This window comes from Vigna angularis, chromosome 4, assembly GCF_016808095.1.
Source record: "Vigna angularis cultivar LongXiaoDou No.4 chromosome 4, ASM1680809v1, whole genome shotgun sequence".
NCBI lineage: Eukaryota > Viridiplantae > Streptophyta > Magnoliopsida > Fabales > Fabaceae > Vigna > Vigna angularis.
Window position 1 is genome coordinate 6,718,787 of NC_068973.1, and position 27,989 is coordinate 6,746,775.

Below are 27,989 nucleotides of genomic sequence, written 5' to 3' on the forward strand. Positions count from 1 at the left end.
CCTTCCCTTCCTTTTGGGTATCCAACTATCCATTGCTTTGCTGAAATCAGTGGAGTTCGATACATCGGTTTGGCCTTCGAGGCATAAACGCTTGCAGAGGAAACGTTGAATCAAAACAGAACAACGTACATTCTGCAATTGAAAACTAATAATGTCAACTGTCTTCTCAGCTGTAACCCTTTCCCCTCTACGGTCGTTATCCTCTACACTAAAATTTTCTAATGTTTACCCTTTCAAATTTCATCCAAATGGGTACCATCCAATTCTCTCTACATCCAGGTCACAGTCCCTAATTGCCAACTCCTTGCTATCTGATAAGTTTCCAACGGTGGCTGCCCCATCAGTAGGGCCTATTCCTCCGTCTCATCTCATTGAAGTCGTTAAAACTGCAGCAAATACTGGCGCTCAGGTTTTCCGGTTTCCACTTTTGCATTGTTATTTTCACTCACATTTGTTATTCTCTGCAGCTTGCTTGTGCATCGAGTTTAGGATTTCATGATAACTGTGTCTGTTTAATTTATTTCCATTTTTTAACTACTAAGGTTTCTTTCCTCTCCCCATTATGAGAAGGAAAGTAAGGGTTTTCGGACTCGAAATTCGAAGTGCTATTATATTTCTGTGCAACTGTGATGAGACTCTCTCATTTTGAATATGGTTTTGGCATACCACCTTCTTAATATTGGATATTACACCTTATTTACAGGTTGTGATGGAAGCAGTCAACAAGCCTCGAAATATTACATATAAAGGATCAACTGACTTGGTGACCGAGTAAGGTTTCGTTGTAACTATAATTGATGTTTACCTTCCTATGTTCAAATCAATTTATCGAAACAAACAATGTGCTCTCTGTTCTAGTATCTTCCTTTTTGTTCTCATATAGTTGGGTAGCACAGGATTTGGGAAATCCTTTGAGTTGCCCAATACTTTTCGTCTCTACAAGATTTCAGATAGTGTACATTTTCACTAAAAGTGCTTTCTTAGGATAGATTCCCGGATCTTGTAGGTAAGTTGGGAATGATTGATATTCATTTACCAATTTACCAACTTTAAGAGAGAGTGATGTAAATAATATATATACTAGGATAAGAAGTATTCTCAATATCTCCATAGTAATTAGGTTCAAATATCTTCATAATCTTCCTATTCATTTCAGCATATTATTATTTCGTTTTTTAAAAGTTTTGGTTACTACAAACAGAGATGATGAGAATGTAATTGGTATAACTCTTTATTTTCTTACACAGTTCAAGTATATATATTTATATGTGTGTATATAAGAGCTATTGTGTGCTTTTTCTCTCAAGCATTCACGAAAATCCACTCATCAACTAAATTTTCTAGCCATTGGTGCTACTGATGATGCTGGAATTTCTTTTGGCAACTTTTCTAGCAAAGCCACTACCATTATAATAAAATCTGCTGTCTGCTGATCTACCCGTCCCTAAGAGCTGAGCACCATGGAGTTAAGATGTGCTCCCATTTTTTCTTGTGCATATGTAATTCTTGTATGCGCCTTCGTCCTCTACATAGCTTGGCTGTGCATCTTCGCTAGTTTCTGACCACTCACAAGTCTTAATAGTGTTCGTATATGCCTGTATCATCCCGATTTGTTTTTGGTTTATCATTTTATTGTCATAATTTTCTTTCTCCATGGTGCGTAGAAACTAGCACAAAATATGCCATGATAGTATTGCATTTAGCAAGGGATTACAATTTTACAGACCTTAAGGAACCTCACAGTAAAAGTGAAATGCGTTAGGTAATTACTGCCTCAATTCAGATGTACATTTACCCATAAAATTTGAGGGGGATTCGGTTCCGATATACGTATAATATTGCACACCATTCTTCACATCCACATATGTATAAATTTAATTATTTAATTAATATTTCTCATATATATATATATATATATATATATATATATTATTTAAATAAAACATTTATAAGAAGGACTTAAATGAAATATTAAATCTAAAATTTAACTCAATCTATTTAAAAAGTAGTTTGAATTGATTTAAACAATCCAGTTCTTGTATAAATTTTTGAAATGTAATTAGTTTTTGTGAGCAATATATATTTCATTATGCCTATAAATTCTCATACATAATTAAATTAGTATCACATATAATTAATATAATAAGATGTGTAATGTAACATATAAAATAATTATGATTATTATAGTATCAGTTCTAGTATTATTCATATAAAAGATTTTTATTGTTATAATATTTTTAAATATTGCTTATTGCTATTAAATTTTTTCATAATAGGCATAAATTGATTCATCCAAACAAGAAGTGTGTATTATTTAATATTTATTTTTATTGAACTAAAATATATGAGCAATTTAAACTTTAGAAAAAATAATTTAAAAAATTGAAAATAAAATATCTTTAGAGTAAAATGGAAATTACAAAACAAACACGTTCCTGGTTTCTTTTGTTGTTGATCTTCATCGTATTGTATGGAACTATTTTTTCTTTACAGAACTGCACAAATGGAAATTACATAATTTTGACTTCTACAGAATGATAATGGAACTAACGAGATAACAGACAATAGCTCTTAACAACCTGTTTGCATGTTTTGTTTGTTTCTTTCTCTAACCAAATACGAGTCATTTTCTTAACCCTATTTTCACTAGCTTTTGAATAATTTGCAGGACTGATAAAATGAGTGAAGCTGCCATATTAGAAGTGGTGAAAAAGAATTTTGATGATCATCTTATTCTTGGGGAAGAAGGAGGAGTTATAGGAGATACAGCATCTGATTATCTCTGGTGCATTGATCCTTTAGGTCTGGGATTTCAAGTATTTATGGTTTTAAGCACACAAGTATTTATGGTTTAAGTCCTTATAAAGATTATCTTTGTTTTTAAATCAAAGGAAGGAATTTTATAGCACCTCTAATTATCCACTTATTACGTTTAACAAAATAATGTGGATTATACTCCCTACTGGGGATTCGAAAAGTATTATTTTTTGTACTTTTTAGGAACTAAAAATAAATAATTTTTTTATCTAGTGTCATACTTTTTGGCACCAAAAATAAATTTAAGCCTAAAATATTTTTTTCCTCCTTCAATGATTTTCTCAGACTGCATTTTCCTCACCATTGCTTTTTCTGCACATTATTTGTATAGTTTAATTACAAAATTTGGATAAATTTGCAGACGGAACAACAAACTTTGCACATGGTTATCCGAGCTTTGCTGTCTCTGTTGGAGTTCTATATCGAGGGAATCCTGCTGCTGCCGCAGTGGTAATTTAACCATACTGTTTATGTGAACATGGGGAAAAGAAACAATAATGGCTTCATATAAATTGTCTCTGTATCTCTGTATACTTCGCGTAAACATATTATTAGTACATAATATAATGCAAATTAAGATATAGCTATAATGTGTATTTGGCAAAAGAATAATTGATAGACCACTACCGGGCTTGATGGGGAACTTGGAAAAGACCAACTAGTTGGTCTGCATCAAACAACGCCCAAGTTTTCAGATAGCGAGAGTATTCTTTGAAAAGCTACTGTTCTGGGTCTCCATTTGTGAGATATTGACACTGCTGCTATCTTAATTTAGTATTTTTCATTTTTTGGTTTTAGTAATTGTCTTACTCTATCAATTGGTTCAACCCGCATGTTACAAACTCATTTGTGCCACACAAGTTCACTAATAGAGCCAATTTGTTGCATAAAAGGTTATTGCATTGGCAGATTCAATTAAACTCTTGATTGCAGAATTCCCACAATCTCTATTCTTAGAAATGATAAATGAGTGGAGCAATGGTTGCAAAGGTAGTTATCACAAGGAGGTTCATTAAGTGTCGACATAGAAGAATATTGATGGTAGCAAGAAGGGTCGAGCTCCCCTATTTGATGGAATCAACCAAGTAGGGTAGGTGATGAGAGTTGTCACTTACATGGAATTACAAAGAATGCAATGAAAGATGTGAAGGTGAAGTTGGCAAAGCTTAGCATAAATAGACCCACAATTCATTGGTTTTATCTATGTGAGCAAAACGAAAGATCGTTTGACATGGCATGGGAAAAATACAATGTATTCAACTTACACTGCTAGACTTTTATTGATGTATTTATAGGATACAAAGAAGAGGCAAGGCACTTGCCTAAAACCCTAACCCCAAAGTTGGGTTCACATACTAGAAAAATAATAAATAAAAACATTACATTTTAACACTCCCCTCAAGTTGGAGTATATAGATCATATACACCAAGCTTGGAACATATAAATTGAATTTTAGGTTCCCTTAGAGATTTAGTTAGAGTGTCTGTGAGTTATTCATTAGAGTTGACAAACTCAGTAGTAAGACTCTTGGGCAACAACTTTTCTCTAACAAAATGACAACCAATCTCTAGATGTTATGTTCTTTCATGAAACACCGGATTAAAGACAATACAAAGAGCTTAGTCGGTTGTCACAATACAATTTCATCTGCCCATTTTCACAAAATTTCAACTCCTGAAGGAGTTGTTTATTCCACCCAAGTTCACATGTAGCTAGGGCCATAGATCGATATTCAACTTTTACACTTGATCGAGCAACAACAATTTGTTTCGTACTTTCCTAGGATACAATGTTCTCTCCAAGGAACACAATATTTTGTGGTTGAGGGAGAATAACATTTATACCCTTTTTGAAGATGAGAATATCCCAAAAAGACACAGTTAATAGCCTTTGCATAAAGCTTGTCAGACCTGGAGAGACATTATGAACAAAACAAGTACACCCAAACACACATGGAGAGACATGGTATAAAGATCATTTGAACAAATTATAAAGTGAGGAACTTTATTTTCAAGAGAAGAAGGTGTCCTATTGATTTGAAAATAGGTAGTGAGGACTGCATCTCCCTAATGATGAACAAGAACATTAGTATTCAACATTAGTGAGCATGTAGTTTCAATAAGATGTATATTCTTTCTCTTTATGCCATTTTATTGTGGAGTATGAGGACATGTTGACTGGTGTAAAATTCCTTGGAAAGATAAGAATGAAGAAAACGCAGCAAAAAAATATTCCATAACATTATCACTTTAGAGCATTTTAATTGTCTTCCCAAATTGGATCTTAATTTCATTAAAAAAAGACATCAATTTGGATAAAAGTTCAAATCTCTCTTTCACTAAATAAACCTTGAGTACATCGAGAGAATTCATCAACCAGGCTTATAAAATAATTAAAAGCAAAGAAATGACACGACGTGGTCTCTAAATATCAGAATGAATAGTAGAAAAAATAGAATTACATTGTTTCTCAAACTTTTTAGCAAAGGAAGATCTAACATGCTTTCCTAACTGACAAGACTCACAATCTAAGGCTTGAATGTATTTGAGACTTGTATGTAACCATCATCTTCAACTTAGTCAAACTTGTTTGGCCCAAATGGTCATGCAAAAGTTTTAGGGATGAAGTTGCAAAACAAGATAATGAGGAGCTTAGTTTTGGGAAATTAAGTCCTTGTTACTCATGTTCTTCTCCAATCAGACGACTCATACCATGTTCCTGTATAGCAAAGGAATTAACAGTAAAGGTTACAAAATAGTTTAAGGAAGAAGCAATTGACTCAAAGAGATTAAATTGTAAGGATCATGAGGAATGTACAGAATAGAATTTAAATTTAGTGAAGGATGTAAAGACTTTGCCAATTCCTTGAGATGCCACTTTGGATCGATTGGCAACAGTAATAAAATGAGGAATTTTCAGAGAGGAAATGGAGAAATGTTACTAGAAACATGATTTGAGGAACCTGAATAAAAAATCCATAGACTATGACCTTTCACAGATTGAGAGATGCATGTAGTTGACACATTTGACATTAAAGAGGATTGGCCAAGATTGGTAGAGTTTTCAGACTTATACGTCAAACATTATTGCTACTCTTCAACAGAATTTCTAGATTCTGAATTGTTAGATTTAGACACATGAGCAACTTTATTTAGAAAACCATGCCAAGAATAACATCTTTTTGGGTATGACTCATTATTTAACAATATGAGCATTGAGGACGCCCACTTCGACCACCACGTCCTCCTCAGTTCCTATGACCTCCTTACTCGTGGTGCTATCATTGCATATGTTTCAATAACATTAGTTGAATTTTCATCTTTTAATAATGTAGGCACCCAAAGAAGTCTAGTATCTAAGTTGTCGATTCAAGGGATTTTATCACTAGCTAAAACTTGGTCACGTACATGATCAAAATCCGAGTGTAGGCTTCTCAGAGTTAGGATCATGTAAAACTTATGAAATTTTTTGTTTGAGTGGGGCTACTCTTTGAGTTGCATCAAAGAGATGTTGTATGTCATTAGAAAAAATGTTTTATGCCCTTTTCCATAAAGACAAGCATGTCTTGTAAGATTTCCAAACTTCTAAGACATTTTTCTCAACAGATTGGCATAAAATAGCACATAACTTAAAGTCCGGTTTCTGTTGCTGAGATTTGTCTTCATTTGGAATAGTAGAGACATCTTGTTCTAGACGATTTTGGTATCCTTGACTAGTTGAGCTTTGCAGTGGTAATAGTAGGAGTAGTAGATAGAGAGGAAGTCATTCGAAAGAGAAGGACAAGAGGCTTCGCCGAGACGAACGACAACGATTTGGTGTGATTCTGGCACCAGGAAGGCGATGTGTGGCGGATACGCTCCTCAACCTGGCTAGCGCATGGCGGCGCATCTAACAGAATTTGAGGCGGAGACTACTGGGGATGGGTTGCACTTCTCGAGGCACACCTAACCTTGACTTCGCCGGAGGAGATACGACTGTGGACGTCGTTGGTGGACAGAAACGACAGAGGATGACGGTGTTGATGACAGACGGTCTAGCTCTTTATACCAACTTGAATAAATGTAATTAAGTAAAACAATGTATGTTATCCTTACACTGTTATCCTTTTACTCAGGTATTTATAGAATTCCAAGAAAGGGCAAGGCACCCGCCTTAAACTGTAACCCTAAAGGTTGGTTCACCATTTTTACAACTCTTAGACATGCATTTTGTAACGTGTCTTATGTTGAAAACGTGTAAGATGCATCCAAGGTTCAAAGCAATTGCACTTCACTTAGACTTTGTTGATCGTGTCTAGTTGTTGTCTTCATCTAATGTCTCAAAAGTCTTCATCCAATGTTGCTCGTCTAGCACTTTGAGCATGTTGAGTCTTAGACATAGGGACTGTGTTTTAGCTTTTTGTAGTGTCTTGCTATGAAGACTATCTTGTCTTGACTTGCATCTAGCAGTTTTGTTCATAATTCAAGCTCTTCATCTATGCTTTGTAACCGAGCATCTCATGCTTGTCTAGACTATTTTTAATACCTATTTTCACACTCAAGTTAATTTTTAAACACACCAAAACACTTATTTGTTATTATCAAAACATGAGTGTTCCAGGCTTGATATTAGGATTAAGACTTGTGTCTTATACGTCTATACCTTAACATTATTATCACTTTTTATAAAGTAAACTCTTATGTGTTTGAGTGAAGCTTATAAGTCGAGTTCAAGAAAACTCGGCAAGTAGCTAAACTCGAGTTTAACAATATTGGATAAGAGAAGATATGCCAACTCGTGATGGTTTTTTGTTTTCAGGTTGAGTTTGTAGGAGGTCCAATGTGTTGGAATACTCGCCTCTTCTCTGCAACTGCAGGTGAAGAATTTTCCTAACTTCCATCAGTCCTTTAATAAAAATTAAGTTTAATACTTTTAATTTTTATTAAGAGTAAAGAAAAGAGACAGAGTGAAACCTTATGTCTGATAACTGTAGGATAGATATATAGAAATAAATACATAAATGGAGGATATACTGTTTCCTCTAAATTAAAGATAATGTGCCTATATTCTATATTTATTACAATATATTTTATTTACTAATTTCTGACATATTTTCAACAGAAAGGATTATGCTAGTTTTTTTCGATGGTTTTAATTTTTTCTGCTGATATAGTTTTCTTCTAGGTGGTGGAGCATTTTGTAATGGCCAAAAGATTCAAGTGAGCGCAACTAATCAGGTGATTAATGAAAAAATGATGTTGAATACGGAAAGTGAACAACGATCATGGGTCAACATGATTTCAACCCTTAATGGAACAATCTGAAATACTATTTGTATGGTGCTTCATGATTGTTGTATAACTAATCTTCTCCCTTTGTCTTAGGTGGAAAAATCTCTTCTAGTGACAGGCTTTGGGTATGATCATGATGATGCATGGGCTACTAACATTGACTTATTCAAAGAATTTACAGATGTCAGCAGGGTATCCATCTGAAATCTATTGAACTGCACCTCATTTCTCTGCATTCCACTTCAATTTCTTGACTTTGATATTCAGGGTGTAAGACGGCTTGGTGCAGCTGCTGTGGACATGTGTCATGTAGCATTAGGAATTGTAGAAGCTTATTGGGAATATCGTCTAAAGCCATGGGATATGGCTGCTGGTGTTTTGGTATGCTCTTCAAGTTTTATATCATAGAAAGTTATTCTGACAAGTTATAAGCCTTGCATCTTTGAGATTAAATCATGTTTTGGTTTTGCATGGAAAGAGTAATTTTTCGTGAAGAATTATTTCTGTGGTTATTAGGACAATCAGTCAAATAGTGGTTTAGGAAATCTTTCTGACAAAAACTTTGGTAAGAACAGGCTCAAGATGTATATATAAGGTAATGTGTTATGTTTTCAAACTTCAGAGTGTCCATGGACATCCACATTGTATCCCAAAGTTTGTTGATCTTTATTCTTCATCGTGCTTGTTAGAGATTCTGTTAGACCTTGTTTAAGTTCCAAATCACCTTTAAATCTAGGACAATAATGCATTTGAGAGTTAATGAAATAGTCCGCAACATGCCAAGGCCTATGAAGTTTCGTGTTTCACCTTTCATCCCACAAAGGAAAATAATAAACCGAAATATATTACATTGAGTTAGTTTTTGTTTTCAGTTTTAAAACCCATAAATAAATAAATAAATATATAGACAATTAGATCATATACCTTTTGATGAGTACATGGATAGGATATGATAAAAGGCCAAGCAGGCTTGAGGCTAGGATAGAAATCTTGTATGTTTTGTAATTTTTTGTATGGGACTTGTATTGGGCCTTACAAATTATTTGTAATTAGAGACTTTTTAGACATTAGTTTTTATTAAGAGGCTTGTTGGATAGGCCTCATTAGTGATTGTGCCTAGGAATACAAGGTCCATAGTGTAAAAGACATTTTGTAAGCTCTTGTACTCATAATTGCTCATGTTGGAAGTTGAATCATTTCTTGAGTGAGAAATTCTCTCTAGGTTCTTAAAATGAAATTTTGATTTTTATTCAAAGTGACTAATCTTCTTTCTTTGACTTATCAATTTCTCTTGATTGTGGCGTCTCAAACTTATCAATTAAGTTAAATTGTGGTTTCTTCATCTTTGATCTCTTCTATATTTTCTATATGTTTTATCCTTTGGTGGAAACTGTGGAAACAATTCCATTCTATTTCGATAAACATTGTTCAATCTTTTTGCTTAGAACATGAAAAATCACTATTGCTTTGTTGATTTTGGAATGCAATTAGTAAAACAATGAGTTGCTTCTTGAGTTACAATTGAGAAAAACAAACCATGGTCTCACAAACAAAAAGAAAGAAAAACAAATCAAAGAAGGAAAGAAATAGAAAGAACTGAGACATATAAGATGCAAAGAAAAAGAAAAACAAGCAACTGAAAGCAAAACAATACTCTTTGATACAAACCTTCACACTTAGTTAATCCTTTGGCTTGACTTCATGTCTAGTGGCAAGCATTTTAGAGTTTAAAATTTGTTTAATTCAAATTGAATTTGCAATTTGTGTTGTGTTTTGTTCTTTGATTCAACTTTCATTTTCTTTTGTTAATGAAATTTAGAACCATCCCTTTGGACTTCATTTTGTGTGCTAGTTTCTAAAATTTGCCTTTGATTCTAGTTTGTCTTTTTCTTGGAATTCTTTGAAGTATTGTCATCATCTCTCTTCTCTTTGGAGTTGATCAGTTCTAATTGAGTTTTCCTTTATTTTCATTCCTCATATTCTTGATTGGAAATGATTTGGTTAACCGATGTTTCTTGGAGAACTCACATCTTTCTAAGTTATCATCTTAGGTGTTGTGGAAACCTAGTTGGAACAACACCTATGGTTAGAGAAAACACCAAAAAGAGTGTAAACACTTGAGAGAAAGGAAAACAATCATTGCTGGACCATTTTACAAAAAATTACAAAACATATAAGATTTCTATCCTAGCCTCAAGCCTCATTCTTGGTCTTTATCATGTCCTATCCATGTGTATTCATGATATTTTTTGACAGCATTAAAAGCCTTTTGTATCTTCTCTTTAGCTTTTTTCATTGCTTCACAAATGAACCTCATGGCTAGTTTTTTATCCAAATCAACCACTCAAAGAACTTATTGCATCCTTTAAACAAATTATGATATTCCTCCAAAAATCCTTATCCAAAACCACATCTTCAATTATTTTTCCATGCTTTGTTTTGGTAACCTACTAGACTTCCATTCATTACTAATTGTGAGAAATAGAGAAGATTGGGAGAGAATATCCCTTGTGTGTTTAGCATACACATAGGGTAATTTATTTATATTGTAAGATATGGGCCAATGCCCTTAATACAGAATAGGCTAAGCCCAAATAATAGAAACACACATCTTAACATCTAACACTCCCCCTCAAGCTAGAGCATATAAATCATATGTTCCAAGCTTGTTACAAAGATAATCAATTCTAGGTTCTCGTAAGGACTTAGTGAATATGTCTGCCAACTGGTTGCTTGAGTTAACGAACTCAGTCTTGATATCTCCTGATATGATTTTTTCTCGAATGAAGTGACAATCAACTTCAATGTGTTTGGTTCTCTCATGGAAGACAGGATTAGAGCTAATATGGAGAGCAGCTTGATTATCACATATAAGTGTCATGTGAGTGACATCTCCAAATTTCAATTCACTAAGCAATTGTTTAAGCCACACAAGCTCACAAGTAGCTGACGCCATAACTCTATATTCTGCTTCTGCACTGGACCTTGCCACAACACTTTGTTTCTTACTTTTCCAAGATATCAGGTTGCCACCAATAGAGACACAATATCCAGAAGTAGGCCTCCTATCAGAAGGGGAACCAACCCAATCAGCATCTGAATAGCAAACAATTTTTGTATCGTTGTTAGGGCCATATAGCAAACCTTTTCCAGGTGATCCTTTAATATACTTCAGTATGCGAACAACTGCATTCCAATGGTCTTCACATGGGGAGTTTAGAAATTGACTCACCACACTAACTGCGAAGGAAATGTCAGGACGCGTAACAGTAAGATAGTTTAATTTACCAACTAATCTTCTGTACCGCTCAGGATCTGAGAAAGGCTCCCCCTGATTTGGTAGGAGTTTGATGTTAGGGTCCATAGGTGTCTCAACAGATTTACAGTTCATTAACCTTGTTTCTTCCAAGATGTCTAACGCATACTTCCTCTGAGATATGACAATACCATCATTGGATTGTGCTACTTCAATACCCAAAAAGTACCGGAGTTTGCCAAGATCTTTGGTTTGAAAATGATGACAAAGGTGGTGTTTCATCTGAGAGATGCCAAGATAGTCGCTTCCTGTGAGAACAATATCATCGACATACACTATTAAGTAGATACATCCAGCACTTGAGTGGCGATAGAACACTGAATGATCCGCTTCACTGCGAGACATACCAAATTGTTGAACAACACAGCTGAATTTACCAAACCAGGCCCGAAGAGACTGTTTTAGGCCATATAAGGATTTGCGAAGACGACATACCAATCCAGATGACTCTCCCTGAGCAACAAAGCCAGGCGGTTGCTCCATATAAATCTCTTCATGCAAATCACCATTTAGGAAAGCATTTTTTACATCAAGTTGGTAAAGAGGCCATTGTCGAAGAGCAGCCATGGCAATGAATAGGCGAACAGAGGTCATTTTTGTCACTGGAGAAAAAGTATCACCATAATCCAAACCAAAAATCTATGTGTAGCCTTTGGCAACTAGTCGAGCTTTCAGACGATCAATTGTGCCATCAGGGCCAACCTTGATAGCATACACCCACCTGCAACCAACAACAGATTTTCCAGATGGTAATTGGACAAGCTCCCAAGTTCCACTTTTCTGTAAAGCACTTAATTCATCCAGCATAGCTTGACGCCAGCCAGGATGAGTTAAGGCATCACCCACAGATTTAGGAATTGACACAGAAGAAATGGATGAGAGACAAGTGTAAAAAGATGGAGATAATCTGTGGTAACTAAGAACAGTATAATGGGGGGAAGGGTTATGGGTAGAGCGTATACCTTTACAGAGGGCAATAGGCAAGTCAGACTCATTTGCTGGAGCCGGAGGAGACACACGAGGCGGCACTGGAAGTGAGTCATGAGGGAGACAATTGCGGCGACTATAAACTTGAAGGGGTGGTGGTGAAGGACGATCCTGTGGTGAATGAGAGTCTAAAGAAGGAGGAGACAAAATGGGATTAGCATTACCAGGAGGATCACAGATAAGAGGAATATCAACAGTAACAGGGAGAGGTACAGAACTAGAAGATAGATGTGTAAAGTAAAAAGAAGATTCATCAAAAGTGACATCAGCAGAGATAAAATGACAATTGAGGGAAGGGGAAAAACACTTATAGCCCTTTTGTGACCGTGGAAATCCTAAGAAGACACATTTGTGAGACCTAGGAGATAACTTATCAAGACCAGGACTAAAATCATGAACAAAACATGTAGACCCAAAAACTCTAAGAGGTAATGGATGTAAAGGGTCTTGAGGAAATAATATAGAATGAGAGATTTTGTTATCTAGGACGGAAGATGGCATACGGTTGATAAGATAACATGCCGTGAGAACAACATCACCCCAAAAACGTGAGGGTACTTGACCATGAATGAGAAGGGTACGAGTTGTTTCAATAAGGTGTCTATTCTTGCACTCAGCCACCCCATTTTGTTGAGGGGTATAAGCACATGAGGTTTGGTGAAGAATGCCATGAGAAGCCATAAAATGGTTGAGAAAGGTATTCACGGCCATTATCACTGCGTAAATTTCGAATAGAAACCCCAAACTGTGTTTTTATTTCATTAAAAAAAGATTGGAAAATAGAAAACAACTCAGAACGATTCTTCATTAAAAACAACCAAGTACATCTGGAATAGTCATCAATAAAGGTAACAAAATACTGAAAACCTAAAGTGGACTTAACACGACTAGGTCCCCAAATGTCAGAATGAACCAATGAAAAGGGGGACGACGCCCGTTGTGAGACACTACTAGGAAAGGAACTACGAGTATGCTTCCCTAACTCACAAGACTCACACGAAAAACTTGATAATTTTGACAACCTCGGGACAAGTTGTTGTAGTTTGGCAAGACTAGGATGACCTAACTGAGCATGAAGAAGGGATGGTGACTCCATGATTACGCCAACATGTGGAGAAGGGCAGAGATGATAAAGGCCATGAGACTCACATCTTGCGCCAATCATGTGTTTCGAACTTCGGTCCTGCAACCAAACAGAATCTTTAGTAAATGAAATAACACAATTAAGAGTACGAGTTAGACGACTAATGGACAATAAATTGAAGGGAGACCCAAGGACATAAAGTACATGATAAATGGATATGGATGGAAAAATATTAACAGTACCAACACCATGAGATGAAACTCTAGACCCATCAGCCATTGTTACCGAGGGTAAATTATCCGGACACGACAAGGAAGAAAACAAGGACTTGTTACCAGTGATATGATCGGTGGCGCCTGAGTGAAGGACCCAAGGTCCGAGGGAGAGAGAGTGAGTCAGACCAACAAAAGGTGTACCTGTACGTGCAACAGATGCAGATGTAGTGGAACTAGAGTGCTGACGATCCTCATACCATTTGAGAAATTCATTAAAGATTGCAGGTTGGTCTACGGTATTAGATGAAGTAGGATGGTCGACAGACGGTGATCGGGGAGGTGGATCAGAATTAGCCATTGCTACAGGTCGAGGAGGACGTCCATGAAGCGCATAACATCTATCAATTTTGTGGCCTAACTTGCCACAGTGGTCACATTTTGGACGTCCTTTACTTGGCTTGCGAGACCGACTTCGATCATCACGTTGGGCAGCCATAACAGAGGAATCATCAGTACGAGGAGATGTCTCAGTGACGGGTTTGCCTGGTATACGCAAAAGAGCAGAACAAGTAGAAGTAAAGTTGGGTATGACAGGAGAACCCAAAATCTGATCACGGACATGAGAAACATCATCAGAGAGTCCGTATAATGCCAACAACATGAAGAACTTTGATCGTTGTTCCAATTCTTCAGCAGGAGTGGAAGCAGGAGGTAATATATCATTAAAATCATGAAGAAGGGCATGAATTTTACCCAAATATTCTGCCATGGGACCAGGATTGCGTGGACCAATAACAGTTAATAGGTCCTGACAAACACCATAAAGACGCTAAGTATCATTGGTGTGTTGAATATAGTGAAAAACTATATTTAGATTAATCTCCCTTGTGTAAAATACACACATAGGGTTCTCTATTTATAATAGAAGAAATATGGGCTAAGCCCAAAATACAAATGAGAAATAATAATAAACTAACTAAAAGATAAAAGATATAATATATCTAACACTCCCCCTCAAGCTGGAGCATACAAATTGTATGAACTAAGCTTGAAATAGATGAACTCAGTGTTGAACTAGATGATTTGTCTTCAAGAGTGTGAGGCAAACATAGATAGACTAACAGCAGCTTGTGAAACTTCAACATCAAAAGTGGATGAAGGAGAGCCATGTGGACAATGATAAATTGCAAGGACTGATTCCCAATCAATGATGGAAGAGTGACGGGATCAACAGTGGTAGTTGAAAGCTAAGAGCTACAAAACTGCAGGGACTACACTAAATCCTCATCAATGATGGATGGGTGACGGGATCAACAGTAGTAGCTGAAATCTACAAAACTGCAGGGACTACACCCATATATATGTGACTTGCAGTGTCTTGGAAACGTACTCCCCCTTAGTGTGAAGGGTGGAAATGTGGAATATCACAGTTGCTGTACCACTAAAACAAAACCAAATATTAAGCTACAATGCTGAAACAAAGGCATCAAAGATCCAAAGATATGTTAGAGGTCCAAGATTCTTTGCTGGACAACTCCCAAGTGGTGATACTTAGCCGTGTATCACAAGAAGATCGGGCTAAACTCTAGCCCAAGAAGAACTGACGCAGTTGCGTCTGTCTGAGGCGGTAGCGACTGCAGCGGCGGTTGACTGCTATAAAACTGTAGGGACTAAATTGCCATCACTGACTGATGGGGCCTGTAGTGGCTGGAAGCGACAAACTACAGGGACTGCCATCACTAACTGACGAGGTGATGGGGGCCTACAGTGGTTGGAAGCATACGGTGCCTGGACAACGGCAAACGGCGCGGGACAGCGGCAAACGGCACGAGACAACGGCAAACGGCGCGGAACAGCGGCAAACGGCGCCGGACAACGGCAGACGGCGCGGACAGCGGCAAAACAATGGCTGGACAGCGGCAAACAGTGCCTGTACAGCGGAAAACGGTGCCTAGACAATCAACGGCGGAGACGAAGACAGACGAAGATGGCAGCAATGGCTGCTCTGGAAGGTCTGAACAGAGAGAGGGAGGTCCGGCGAGAGCTATGGAGGTGTCGCGGTGAAACTCCGACACCGGGAAGGCGGCGCGTGCAGAACACGCGCCCGAGATCTGACGAGAAGAAGGCGGCGCGTGGAGGCGCGTTGAGCGGAGTCTGTGCTTGTCTCCGGCGGGGTTGGCCGTCGCTCGAGGAGACGCTTCAGATCTTCTGGTCACTGGTCGAAACTGTGACGGCGACCGGCGGCCGGCGACGGACTTGCCGGAAAGAAGCGCTGCATGGCGGCGCGTGACTAAGAACTGGCTCTCGAAACCAGCGTGGTTGGCCGTCGCTCGAAGAGACCGTCCAGATCCGCAGGTCACCCGTCGAAACTGTGACGGTGGCCGGCGACGGCAGCGGCAGCGGAAAGTGGCGGCAACAACGATAGCAGCGACGGCAGCGGAAAGTGGCGATGGTCGGCGACTGGTTGCACTGAGAAGAAGAGAAAATGGACTGCCAACTGAAATTTTAGGGGCTGCCGAATGAAATTTTAGGGGCTGCCGGCGGCCATGGCGGCCGGCCGCTGGCAGACAGCAGAAACCCTGGAAGAAGATCAGAGAACCTGCTCTGATACCATGTTGAATATAGTGAAAAACTATATTTAGATTAATCTCCCTTGTGTAAAATACACACATAGGGTTCTCTATTTATAATAGAAGAAATATGGGCTAAGCCCAAAATACAAATGAGAAATAATAATAAACTAACTAAAAGATAAAAGATATAATATATCTAACAGTGTATAACAACTTCGCTTGTGCCCATACTTCTGAACATGTTTCATATGATTGAAACATTTGTTTCAGTGAGGAGTGAATGGTAGACTTTAGAACAATGCATAACTGAGTATCAATTGTCATCCAGCGGGAAGTGTCATCTATGTTAGGAGTAGTCACATTTTGGGTAAGATGATCTAAGTACCCCTGACTCTTCAACCAAAGTTTGATGTCGGATGCCCATGTTGCATAATTTGTGTCATCTAACTTGTCAATGGACAAGTGTACATTCACATAATTGGTGTATATTGAGGGATCAGAAGATGAGCCTCCAACAGAGGTGTTTGTAGACGAGGAAGACGCCATGGAGAGGGAGAAACCCTAAAAATCCAAAGTGCTCCGATTGACGCAACGACCACAGATCCAGAAAGAGGGCGAGGAGGCGATCACGGCGGTTCTGATCGGCGGCAGAACTCTCCGGTGACTGTTGCGGCGGCGTGTGGAGGCGCGTGGGTGGTCCGTTCGTCGCGATCTTTGGACCACGGTGGTCGTCCGGCCGAGACGATTCCGACGGTGTGGTCGTCGGTCGATTCTGGAACTCCGGCGACGGCGGCGGCGGCGACGGTGGCGGTGGCGGTGGTGACTGCAGCGACAGCGGCGGTGATGGGTACCGGAGACCTTGGAGTTGGCAGGAACTATTCCTGTGCTCTGATACCATTTGAGAAATAGAGAAGATTGGGAGAGAATATCCCTTGTGTGTTTAACATACACATAGGGTAATTTATTTATATTGTAAGATATGGGCCAATGCCCTTAATACAGAATAGGCTAAGCCCAAATAATAGAAACACACATCTTAACATCTAACACTAATTAATATTTTAATTAAAACTCTCTTGTTCTCATGATGAAACCCTAATGTCAAGTAAGATGATGCAAAGTGAGTAATACTCATCCTCACCAAATCTCCTCCTTTTGTGAAATGTTGTAGTAGAGAAATTAGAGAAGTTCTTGAATAGATAAAGGTTGTAATTATTTTATCTTTTTGAATTGTCATCTCATGAATTGGGATGTTCTTCTCATAATCCTCCAACATTAAGTTAACATTGTGCAACACAAGATGTCCAAAATAGCCTTTTCCACTTCGCCATGAACATTTGACTAGCAACTTTATAGTTTGTTGTATTATCCCCTAGCTATTCTACAATTGTATTTATCATCTCATAAACTTTTTAAGCTGTTTTGAAATTGCAAATGCATCAATGGACTTCAAAAACATGATTCCTTTTTGTGTTATTCACTAGGAAGTTTATTGTTGTCGTACTTTTTTTATTAGTCTAACCATCAGTCATAATTGTCCACTTGTTTTCTTATGTACTTGTAAAGCAAGTGATGTATGTGTTACTTCCTCCATATATTAGCATTGAATTCCTCACTCTTTTTCACATTGAAAGGTATAGCACTATTGTAAAAAAACTTAGCAATTGTCACACATCCTTTCTCACACCTTTCTTAAACATGGTACTGATGGCAGTTTGTGTGCTAACTTCGAGCATAAGAATCACACAAAATGAAAGGAATTAACAGTTGTATTAAATTTATAGGATTAATTGAATGCTGTTTCCTTTACCTCCCTATTTCAGTATATAATTTTTTATTTACTAGTAATCCCTTGAATGGATTCAGTTTTATCACTTCACTTTTTTAACAGAATCATTTAATTATGAGAATATTGTGTACTCAGATGGTTGAAGAAGCTGGTGGCACAGTTTCTCGGATGGATGGAGGAAAATTTTGTGTTTTTGATAGATCTGTTTTGGTTTCGAATGGCCTGCTCCATACAGAGGTTAGTCTTTTCCGATTCTGCTTTATGGCAGACAATTATGTTGCACTTATTGAATAGGATGAACCGGTTGTCCTTACACATGAATATCTCCAAGTTTCATCACCATTCAAAGACATGTTTATAACAAGCAATCTGTTAGGAAACTGGTTTAGAAACCTAACACTCTTACTCTCTAACACACTTCCCCAAAGGCACACACAAGAATGAGTAAAGAAACGTATTGTATTCACAACAAAAGAATCAAGAATACAATCCAGTATCCGGGAGCTTAACCTCCCTCACCAGGTTCAACACCGGTCTATATAATGTACGTGGTAACTAACTAACTGAAACTACAAAAGAGGTCCTTTATATAGACCTTTTCCTGCCCCCCTTAATTGCTCAACAGTTAAGTACTCATCGTTATTTCTCTACTTTCTTTCTCCTTTCATAAACCCTCCACGTTCTAACATTACTCCCCCCTTGAAGATCAACCTTGTCCCCAAGGTTGAACTCTGGAAACTGCTCTTGCATTGTTATCCTGTCCTCCCAAGTTGCACTATCCGCCCCTTTTCTTGCCATTCCACCAACACCTGTTCCCGCCTGTCCTCCCCTTGCTGTTGGATCCTTCTATCCAAGACCTTGGCCGACCAACAAGATGGCCCCTCGATCTGCAAATCCGTTGGCAGCTCCTTTTCCACCCTTCCTTCTCCTATGGTCAGTTTAAGCTGTGATACATGAAAGACAGGGTGGATCCTTGCAGTCTCAGGCAGTAGTAATCTGAAGGCTACTTCTCCCACTCTCTGAATCACCTTGAATGGCCCATAATACCTTGCTACCAATTTTGGGTGCATTCTCACGGGCATAGAAGATTGTCGATGTGGCCGTATCTTCAAATATACCCAATCATCCACCTTTATAGTTACCGGTTTCCTCTTGCGATTTGCTTGCTTCACCATCATATCTTGAGCTCTTGTCAAATGGAATCTGAGCTGTCGCAGCGCCTCATCTCGCGTCAGTAGCTCTTGGGCCACTGCTTCCACTAACGTTTCCCCCGGAATAAACCTGGCTAAGGCTGGAGGTGTCCTTCCATAAACCACTTCAAATGGTGTGCACTTGGCCGCCCCCTGGTAGCTGGTGTTGTACTAGTATTTTGCCCAAGGAAGGATTTCGTTCCAGCTCTTCGGTTGCTCCGAACAGAAGCACCTCAAATACCCTTCTAACACGCGGTTCAACACTTTCGTCTGGCCGTCAGTCTCCGGGTGGTACGCCGTACTCATCTGGAGGCGCGTTCCTTGCAACTTGAACAATTCCCTCCAGAACAAACTGAGAAACAAAGGGTCTCTGTCACTTACTATGGACTTGGGCACTCCGTGTAGCTTCACTACTTCTCTCACGAATGCTTCTGCTACTATGCGTGCAGTATAGGGGTGTTTGAGAGGAATAAAATGTCCATACTTGCTTAAACGATCCACTACCACTACTATGGCATCAAACCCTTTGGACTTTGGAAGTCTCACAATAAAGTCCATCATGATATCTTCCCAGATAGCTTGGGGAATCGGCAGAGGTTGCAACAAACCTTGCGGCGAGGTATCTAAGTACTTATGTTGCTGGCATACTAAACACTGAGCCACAAACTCCGTTACAACCTTCTTCATTCCAATCCAGTAGAGGGATTGTGCTACCCTCCTGTAGGTGCGATACACTTCTGAATGGCCCCCTGTTGGAGTCGCATGAAACTCTGCCAGTAGTTTTGGAATCCATTCTGATTTAGCCGAAAGGACCAATCTCCCCTTATAATGCAGGCGCTCGTTCTCCAAAGTAAAGGACGAGTGCTTTTCGGGATCTTTAGTAATATCGTCCACAATTTTCTTCAAATCTTCATCCCCTTCTACTTCCCTCATCACTTCCGGTAAATCCCTCCAGTAGGGTTTCATCAACACCCTTAGTTCTTTCTCCTGCCCCCCTGATTGACTCTCGCCACCCCCCCCCCCCCCCCTCCCATATCTTCCATTTCCTTTCTGGACAACGCATCTGCCAGCTTGTTAGTGGCTCCGGTTCGGTATACAATCTCAAAATCATAGCCAAGGAGCTTGGCATCCAGTTTTGCTAAGCTTGGTTCATTATCCTCTGTTCTAACAAGTGTCTCAAGCTCTTTTGATCGGTGTGTACTACAAACTTTTGGCCTAGCAAATAAGGCCGCCAGTGTTGTATCGCCATCACTACAGCCATAAGTTCCTTCTCGTGAATTAACTTCCCCAACGTGCCCTCCGAGAGTGCCTTGCTAAAGAATGTGATAGGCTTCCGATTCTGCGTTAGCACCGCTCCAATTCCCACCCCCGAAGCATCACACTCCACATGGAATGGTTGTGTAAAATCAGGCAATGAAAGTACTGGAGCCATTGTAACTGTTGCCTTCAATCTCTCCATCGCCCTCCTTGCTGCTTCCGTCCATATGAAGTTGCCCTTTTTCAACATCTCGGTCAAAGGCCTGGCAATCTTGCCGTAATCCCTCACAAATCTCCGGTAATACCCTGTCAATCCCAAGAATCCCCTCAAAGCTTTTATGGTCTTGGGTTCTTCCCACGCTAGAACCACCTCCACCTTTTCTTTATCCATCTCTACCCCTCTCTCCGTTATCACATGCCCCAAATATCGGATAAAAGTTTTCCCAAACTCACATTTTTTTCGATTGGCCACCCACTGCTGCTGCTAGAGCTGTCAAAACGGGCCACCCGACCCGATCCGACCCGGCCCACCACGGGTTGGTCACTTAGTGAGCCAACCCAACCCGGCTCATTTATTAGCGAGCCAGAAAAATTCGAACCCGGCTCGACCCACCACGGGTTGGTGGGTAAACGGGTTGGCTCACTGGCTCACTTAATTACAATTTTTTTTAAATAAAAAAAATTACAAACTTTCTATAATACAAATCTAAACAAATTTCACTCCCAAATTTCACTTCCAACATGAGTGTTTAATTAATTTTGAAAATAAGAAACTTAAATAATATTTTCAAGCAAAAACAAAATAATAAATATTTTTTATAAAATTAAAATTAATTTTTAATAAAATAAAATTAGGTAGGTGGGTTGGTGGGCCAACCCAGCCCACCACGGGTTCAACCCGCATGAGTCGGTTTTAAATGAGCCGGGTTGAAATCTAACCCGCATAAAAAAAATACAATTTTTTCTAACCCAACCCGGCTCAAACCTATGGTGGGCCGGGTTGGCTCGCGGGTTGTGACCCATTTTGACAGCTCTAGCTGCTGCTGCTGCAACCTACCCAACACTCTACCCACATGTTGCAAGTGCTCTTCCCAAGTAGTGTTGTAGATGAGAATGTCGTCAAAACAAACTAGTACAAACTTCCTCAAATACGGACTGAACAGCTCGTTCATGGCACTCTGGAAAGTGGCAGGGGCATTGGTGAGGCTGAATGGCATCACTAAGAATTTATAATGCCCCAAGTGTGTCCTAAACGCTGTCTTCTGGACATCTTCCTCCCCCATCTTGATTTGGCGATACCCCGCTTTAAGGTCCACCTTAGAGAAATAGCACGCCCCTCTCAGCTCATCCAGTAACTCTTCTATTACGGGGATGGGGAACTTGTCTGGAACCATGGCCCTATTTAGAGCTCTGTAATCTATACAAAAACCACATCCTTCTTTATTACAAAGATCACCGAGCTTGAGTAAGGGTTGGTACTTGGTCTAATGATCCCCGCCTTCAGCATTTCCGCCACCTGCCGTTCAATCTCTCCTTTCATGGCATGAGGGTATCGATATGGTCGGACGTTTACGGGGTCTGTCCGGTCTTTTAACGTAATTTGATGCCGTTTATCTCTGTCAGGTGGCAACCCCTGGGGCTCACGAAAAATCTCCTCATACTCCTCCAATACTCGCTCCATCTCCTCCTTTTGGCTTCTCTGTTAGTGTTCGTTCTCTCATCGCCGCCATCCTCTCAAAAATTCCCCCTCGATTCCGAGTCTCAAACCTGATCAACAAAGCCTCCTTAAGCCCCTCCCACGACCGGTCGCTCGCTTTTTCTTTCCAGAACTTAAACCAGTAGCCGGCGCTTCCTTCCATGCTCAGATACGCCAGTTCGACCTTCTCTGCCTCCGCTACCTTCCGGATTTCAAAGAACTTTTCTGCCCGATTAATCCAATTCAGGGGATCCGGACCTTCAAAAATGGTAACTCCACCCTTCGCCGCCAATTAAGTTGCCCCTCCACTCGTTCTTCGTCTCTCTCTCTCTCTCCACATTCTCCCTCCATTGGCCATTGACTGACCCCTGACTCCCATTGGAGTTCTCTTCCGTCTGTTTGGTTCGCGCACCCATGATCCTCATTAGTTCTTGGATATCTTTGCGCATCGCAATCGAATCTTGATGATTCGCCGCTAATTCCGCCTTCAAACCGTCCACGGTCATTTCAATATGCTCCAACCATCCTTCCACCCCGTTCATTCTTCCTTCAATTGGTTCTCCAACGCATGCAACTTTCCTTCCATCTTGTTCTCCCTCCGATTGGGATCCGGCAGGTCGGACCACTTTGTTAGGAAACTGGGTTAGAAACCTAACACACTTCCCCAAAGGCACACACAAGAATGAGTAAAGAAACGTATTGTATTCACAACAAAAGAATCAAGAATACAATCCAGTATCCGGGAGCTTAACCTCCCTCACCAGGTTCAACACCGGTCTATACAATGTACGTGGTAACTAACTAACTGAAACTACAAAAGAGGTCCTTTATATAGACCTTTTCCCGCCCCCCTTAACTGCTCAACAGTTAAGTACTCATCCTTATTTCTCTACTTTCTTTCTCCTTTCATAAACCCTCCACGTCCTAACACAATCTATTTTTATTTTCATGTTAGTTTCACATCCCTATGCATGGTTTATCAAATGTTGACATAAAGTGACGGAGCTTAGTTCAGCTAAAGGTTCCTTATATAACATTCTGATAATTTCTATTGTTAATAATCAAGTTCTTTAAAATAAGGAACTACAAATATCTTGAAATGAATAGGAAGGTTGTAAATATATTTCCTAATCAGTAGATACATATGATATTTTTATTCCAATCATTTTCTATTTACAACAATCTCCATGAAGACTTCTTCCTTTTGTTGTCCATGCAAGAAAGTATTTTTCATACCAAAATAAGCTGCTAATTAGATCATGATTATGAAAGTATTCATCACTGAGGCAAATGTCTCCTCTGTCAATACCATAGGTTTGAGTACACCGTTTAGCAACTAATCTCTCTTTGTAATGATCCAATGTGCCATCAAGTTGAAACTTTACTTTATAAATCCACCTGCATGCTACAGCCTATTTATCTCATGGTCTGTCTGCAATTACACATGTAGGTGGTGTGATTGTTATGAATAAAATTATTTTTTATTTCCTTGTATAGTTGTAAAGTGGACTTTCTATCTAACTCAACCTTAGTCACTATGAGATCTCCGAATTGTACAAAACTATTTATGCAAAGCTTGTTGATACCATCTGAGTTCTTCAAATTATGGTTGGGATAGGATGGCATAGTCCATGGATTGAATGTGATTCTGAGTTGGTGGTTCAAGCTTTCTATAATCATCACATTGTTCCTTGGCATCTTCAAAATTGGTGTCAGAATATGTTGTATGCTTCAGAATATGAGATCTCATGTATGTCATATATATATTGAGGGAACGATTGTGCTGGGAAACTTGTTTCTTTTGGGATTAGAAATAGATGTACTATGTGTGGGATCTTATTCCACATTTTATTACCTTTAATTTCTATAGGAATAGATGGAATGCACCTAGTTATAGGTTTATTTTTTGAGTGTGTTTTGGTGTAGTCCCCATTCTCTTCTGTATTTTATTTTTTTGTTTTAAAGATATTTTGTTATGTTACAAATGATTGAGATAACTTGGTGTCAACCTACTTGGAATTGCTAGTTACACGATGATGTTTTTGGCATATATTTGCTTAAAAAAGAAGATATCAAATTTTTGGTCTAGTAATTGTTGCACATTGAAGAGCACCTAACCATACAACAATAAATTGAGGGATCAAAGAAATTATTTGCACCATGCTTGGGAGTTTGAGCGTTAGACATTTTTGCTTTTGAAAGCAAGTCACGAATATTCTTTGGCTGATGTAAAAGGAGTCATCTTCTAAGTGATGAACCTCAATTTCGTGAAAAATTATCCAGATTTCCTATTTGTTTGAGAGCAAACTGATATTTTGTATCAAGGATAGAGAGAATCATCACTCAATGATATTTTGAATCAAGGATAGAGTCACCAGTGATGATGATATCCTCTACATATACAAGTATAATGACCTAATGAGGACCCTGTTGCAAGAATGGTAAAGGATGGATCACACTTGCTATTGGCAAATCCAAGAGAACGAAGAACAGTTGATGGTATATACTATATGTCGTGAAAGTTGTTAACTTGATGAGCATAGCTTTCCTTATAAATCTTTGGTATCATATTTGAAATAAGATGAAAAAGAACACATACATGAATGAAAGAGAAAGAACTGAATTCTATTGAATATGTTTTCAGAATACAAAGAGATGGCTACGTAAGCTCCCAACAGAGTAACAAATGTGAGAATATTGGATGGATATTCATATGGACGAATCCTTGTATATGATCACAACCAAAGGCCATATTATATATGTAGATGGTACAAAGCAATGCGTGGAGATAGGCCTAGGTCCATATGTTAAAAATACATTTAGCACTCTCCCTCAACATGGTGTATATAATATGTTCCGAACTTGTTACAAATATAGTCAATTTCAAGATCTTGCAATGATTTGGTGAAGAAATTTTCCCATTGATCAATGGAATTAACAAATTGAGTAGTAATGTCTCCATATACAAAATTTTCACGGATGAAGTGATGATCTACTCAATATGTTTGGTCCTCTCTTGAAATACTAGATTTGAGGCTATATAAAGGGTAGCTTGGTTATCACAAATGAGAGACATTTGTATAACCTCTCCAAATCTCAATTCTTTAAGAAGTTGTTTGAGCCAAATAAGTTCACAGGTGGCAAAAAGTCATAGCTTTATACTCTACTTCTATACTAGATCTTGCCACTACATTTACCTTTTGCCTTTTCAAGATATCAAGTTGTCACCAATAAAGACACAATATTTTAGGGTTTCTTCAATGAATGTGAATGACAACATTCTTATGTTATGCACATGGAGAATATAGAAACTGACTTACCACATTGACCATCAAAGACATGTCAAGGCAAGTGACTGAGGTAATTCAACTTTCCAATTAATATCCTGTATCTCACAAGGTTTTAAATGGTTTCCCTTAGCTTGGTAGAAGTTAAACATTAGGATATGTAGGTGTGTTAAGGGGCTTGGAATTTATTTGTAGAATTCCTCTAAAATATCCAAAGCATACTTCTTTTGAAAAAAATACAATTCTATTATTGGGTTGTGTCACCTCAATTCCAAAGAAATATCTAAGTTTGTCAAAGTCGTCTAAAAATGATGACAAATGCGATGATAATCATTATATGTAAGAACAATGTCATTATAGGTATATACATTCAACCCCTAAATGATGATAAAACACAAAATGATTAATCTCACTTTAAGTCATACCAAATTATTGGATTACTGCACTAAATCTTTCAAATCATGCCTTGAGACACTGTTTAAGACCATATAAAGATTTGTCGAGACAAAATACCGTGTGAAATCCCCATGTAGGAACACATTTTTTACATCCAGCTAATAGAGGGAAGAATGTTGAAGAGTAGTAAAAAATAATCTAACAAGGACATCTTGGCAATCAAAGAAAAGGTGTCACCATAATCTGGCCCAAAGATCTTATTGAAACCTTTGGCCACCAAATATGTTTTTAGCCTATCAATAGTGCGAGTAAAGCCAACTTTGATTATGAAGACCCATTGACAACCAACGAAAAATTTCTCAGAAGGTTGAAGAACAAGATCCCAATTCTTACTGTTTTTAAAAACACATAGTTCATCGAGCGTGACTTGTCTCCAATCAGGGTGGGTTAAGGCATCACTTGTAGTTTTATGAATTGACACGGAGAAAAGGGAAGAAAAACAAATATAATGAGATGAAGACAACCTAAGATAAACCAAAGTGACATAATGAGTGGAAACATTACGAATGGAGCATGTAGTTTTAGAAAATGTAAAAGGGAGATCAAACACGAGAAGAGGGGACAAAGGAGGTGGCATCAAAGTAGAGTTAGAAGTTGGCCTATCAAAAAGGTGTAAAATGCTAACGACGATGATAAACTCAGATAGTAGACATAGGTGGTGGGTTTGGAGGCAAATAGTGAAATAATCATTAATGAAAGTTACAAAACACTGAAACCCTAAAGTAGACCTAACATCACTCAGTCCTCAAATATGAGTGAACTAAAGCAAAATGAAACAAAGATCGTTCAACAATACTCTTAGCAAAATATGACAAGTGATAACTTGCATTGCACATGCAGTATAGTGGACCAAGTTGAGTTCAATGTGGGCACAGTTGGAGAGCTCAAAATCTGATCACAAATTGATTAATACCCATTGAATAATCCATACAATGCCATCAACGTAAAGAAGGTCTGACATTGCTCTAGGTTTCTAGGCAGGAGTGACAACATGAGCGAATAGTTCATTGAAGAGAATAGCATGAACCTTGCGCATGTTTTCAACCATGGGACTATCAAGGCGTTGAGGGACAGTGATGCTCAGAAGATTTTGGCGAACACCATTGAGGGGTTGAGTATTATTGGTGTATAGTAACCATACTTGCTTTGCTCCCAAATCCCAACAAAGGTGTCATGGGTGCGAAAAATATGCTTCAGAAAATGGTAAATAGTTGACTTAAGAATATACAGACTTAGACATTAGCTTTTGATCATCAAAGACAATCTTTTTGATTAATTGAGGCTGCTTTCTAGGTAAGATGATCAATATAATATAATAGACCGGTACATTTAACAAGAACTATAACTATTAACAGCTTGTAACTAAATAAGTAAGCTAACATCTCATACAAATTGATCTAAGATTTAGGCATCCCATAATATTTAAGTCCCTTCTAGTTTCACAATTATTAGTTTTCTTACACTTAATTTTGGATTTGTTTGCATAGAATATAAATAACTAGAATGAAGTGAACGAATTTTATAGACTGTTGCTAACGCAAATGAAAATACAATTTTTTGTGCCTGCTCCACAGCTTTTGAACAGAATTGGACCTGCAACAGAGAAATTGAAAAACAAGGGAATTGATTTTTCATTGTGGTATAAACCGGAGAACTACAGGGCAGACGTTTAAGGTACCAATAATTGCTTTTGTTCACTGTAACCGCCATAGACTTTTGTTCTTTGTATTTTTCGTCAAACACAAAACAGTAATTTCTATGATAACATCCATATATCGTTTTACTGTTTAAACCCACTACTATTATGATGCTTACTTTTACGTTTTCATTACTACTTGTACACACAGTCCTATCGCTATTATATATGCATGTGTTTACCTTTTTTTTATAATAATAAAGCATAACAAAATTATAATTATAAAAATAAATATAAATAACTTTTACAGTCATTTAAAGGATAACATTGAAAAAGAAATGTAAACAACAAAAAGAGGAATATCTTTAGATAAAGAAGTTTACTAGTCCATTATATTATAAATCTTTAAATATTG

General features: G+C 38.3%; 1 protein-coding gene across 1 annotated transcript; it reads left to right on the plus strand.

Annotated features, from left to right (window-relative positions):
• Positions 1–27,784, plus strand: LOC108331761 (phosphatase IMPL1, chloroplastic). The gene is made up of 10 exons (XM_017566674.2): positions 1–409; positions 704–771; positions 2,669–2,802; positions 3,179–3,267; positions 7,616–7,673; positions 7,982–8,034; positions 8,182–8,280; positions 8,356–8,469; positions 18,188–18,289; positions 27,513–27,784. The coding sequence occupies exons 1-10, from the start codon at positions 152–154 to the stop codon at positions 27,609–27,611; spliced, it is 1,074 nt and encodes a 357-aa protein (XP_017422163.1). The 5' UTR covers positions 1–151; the 3' UTR covers positions 27,612–27,784.
• The last annotated feature ends 205 nt before the right edge of the window (positions 27,785–27,989 follow it).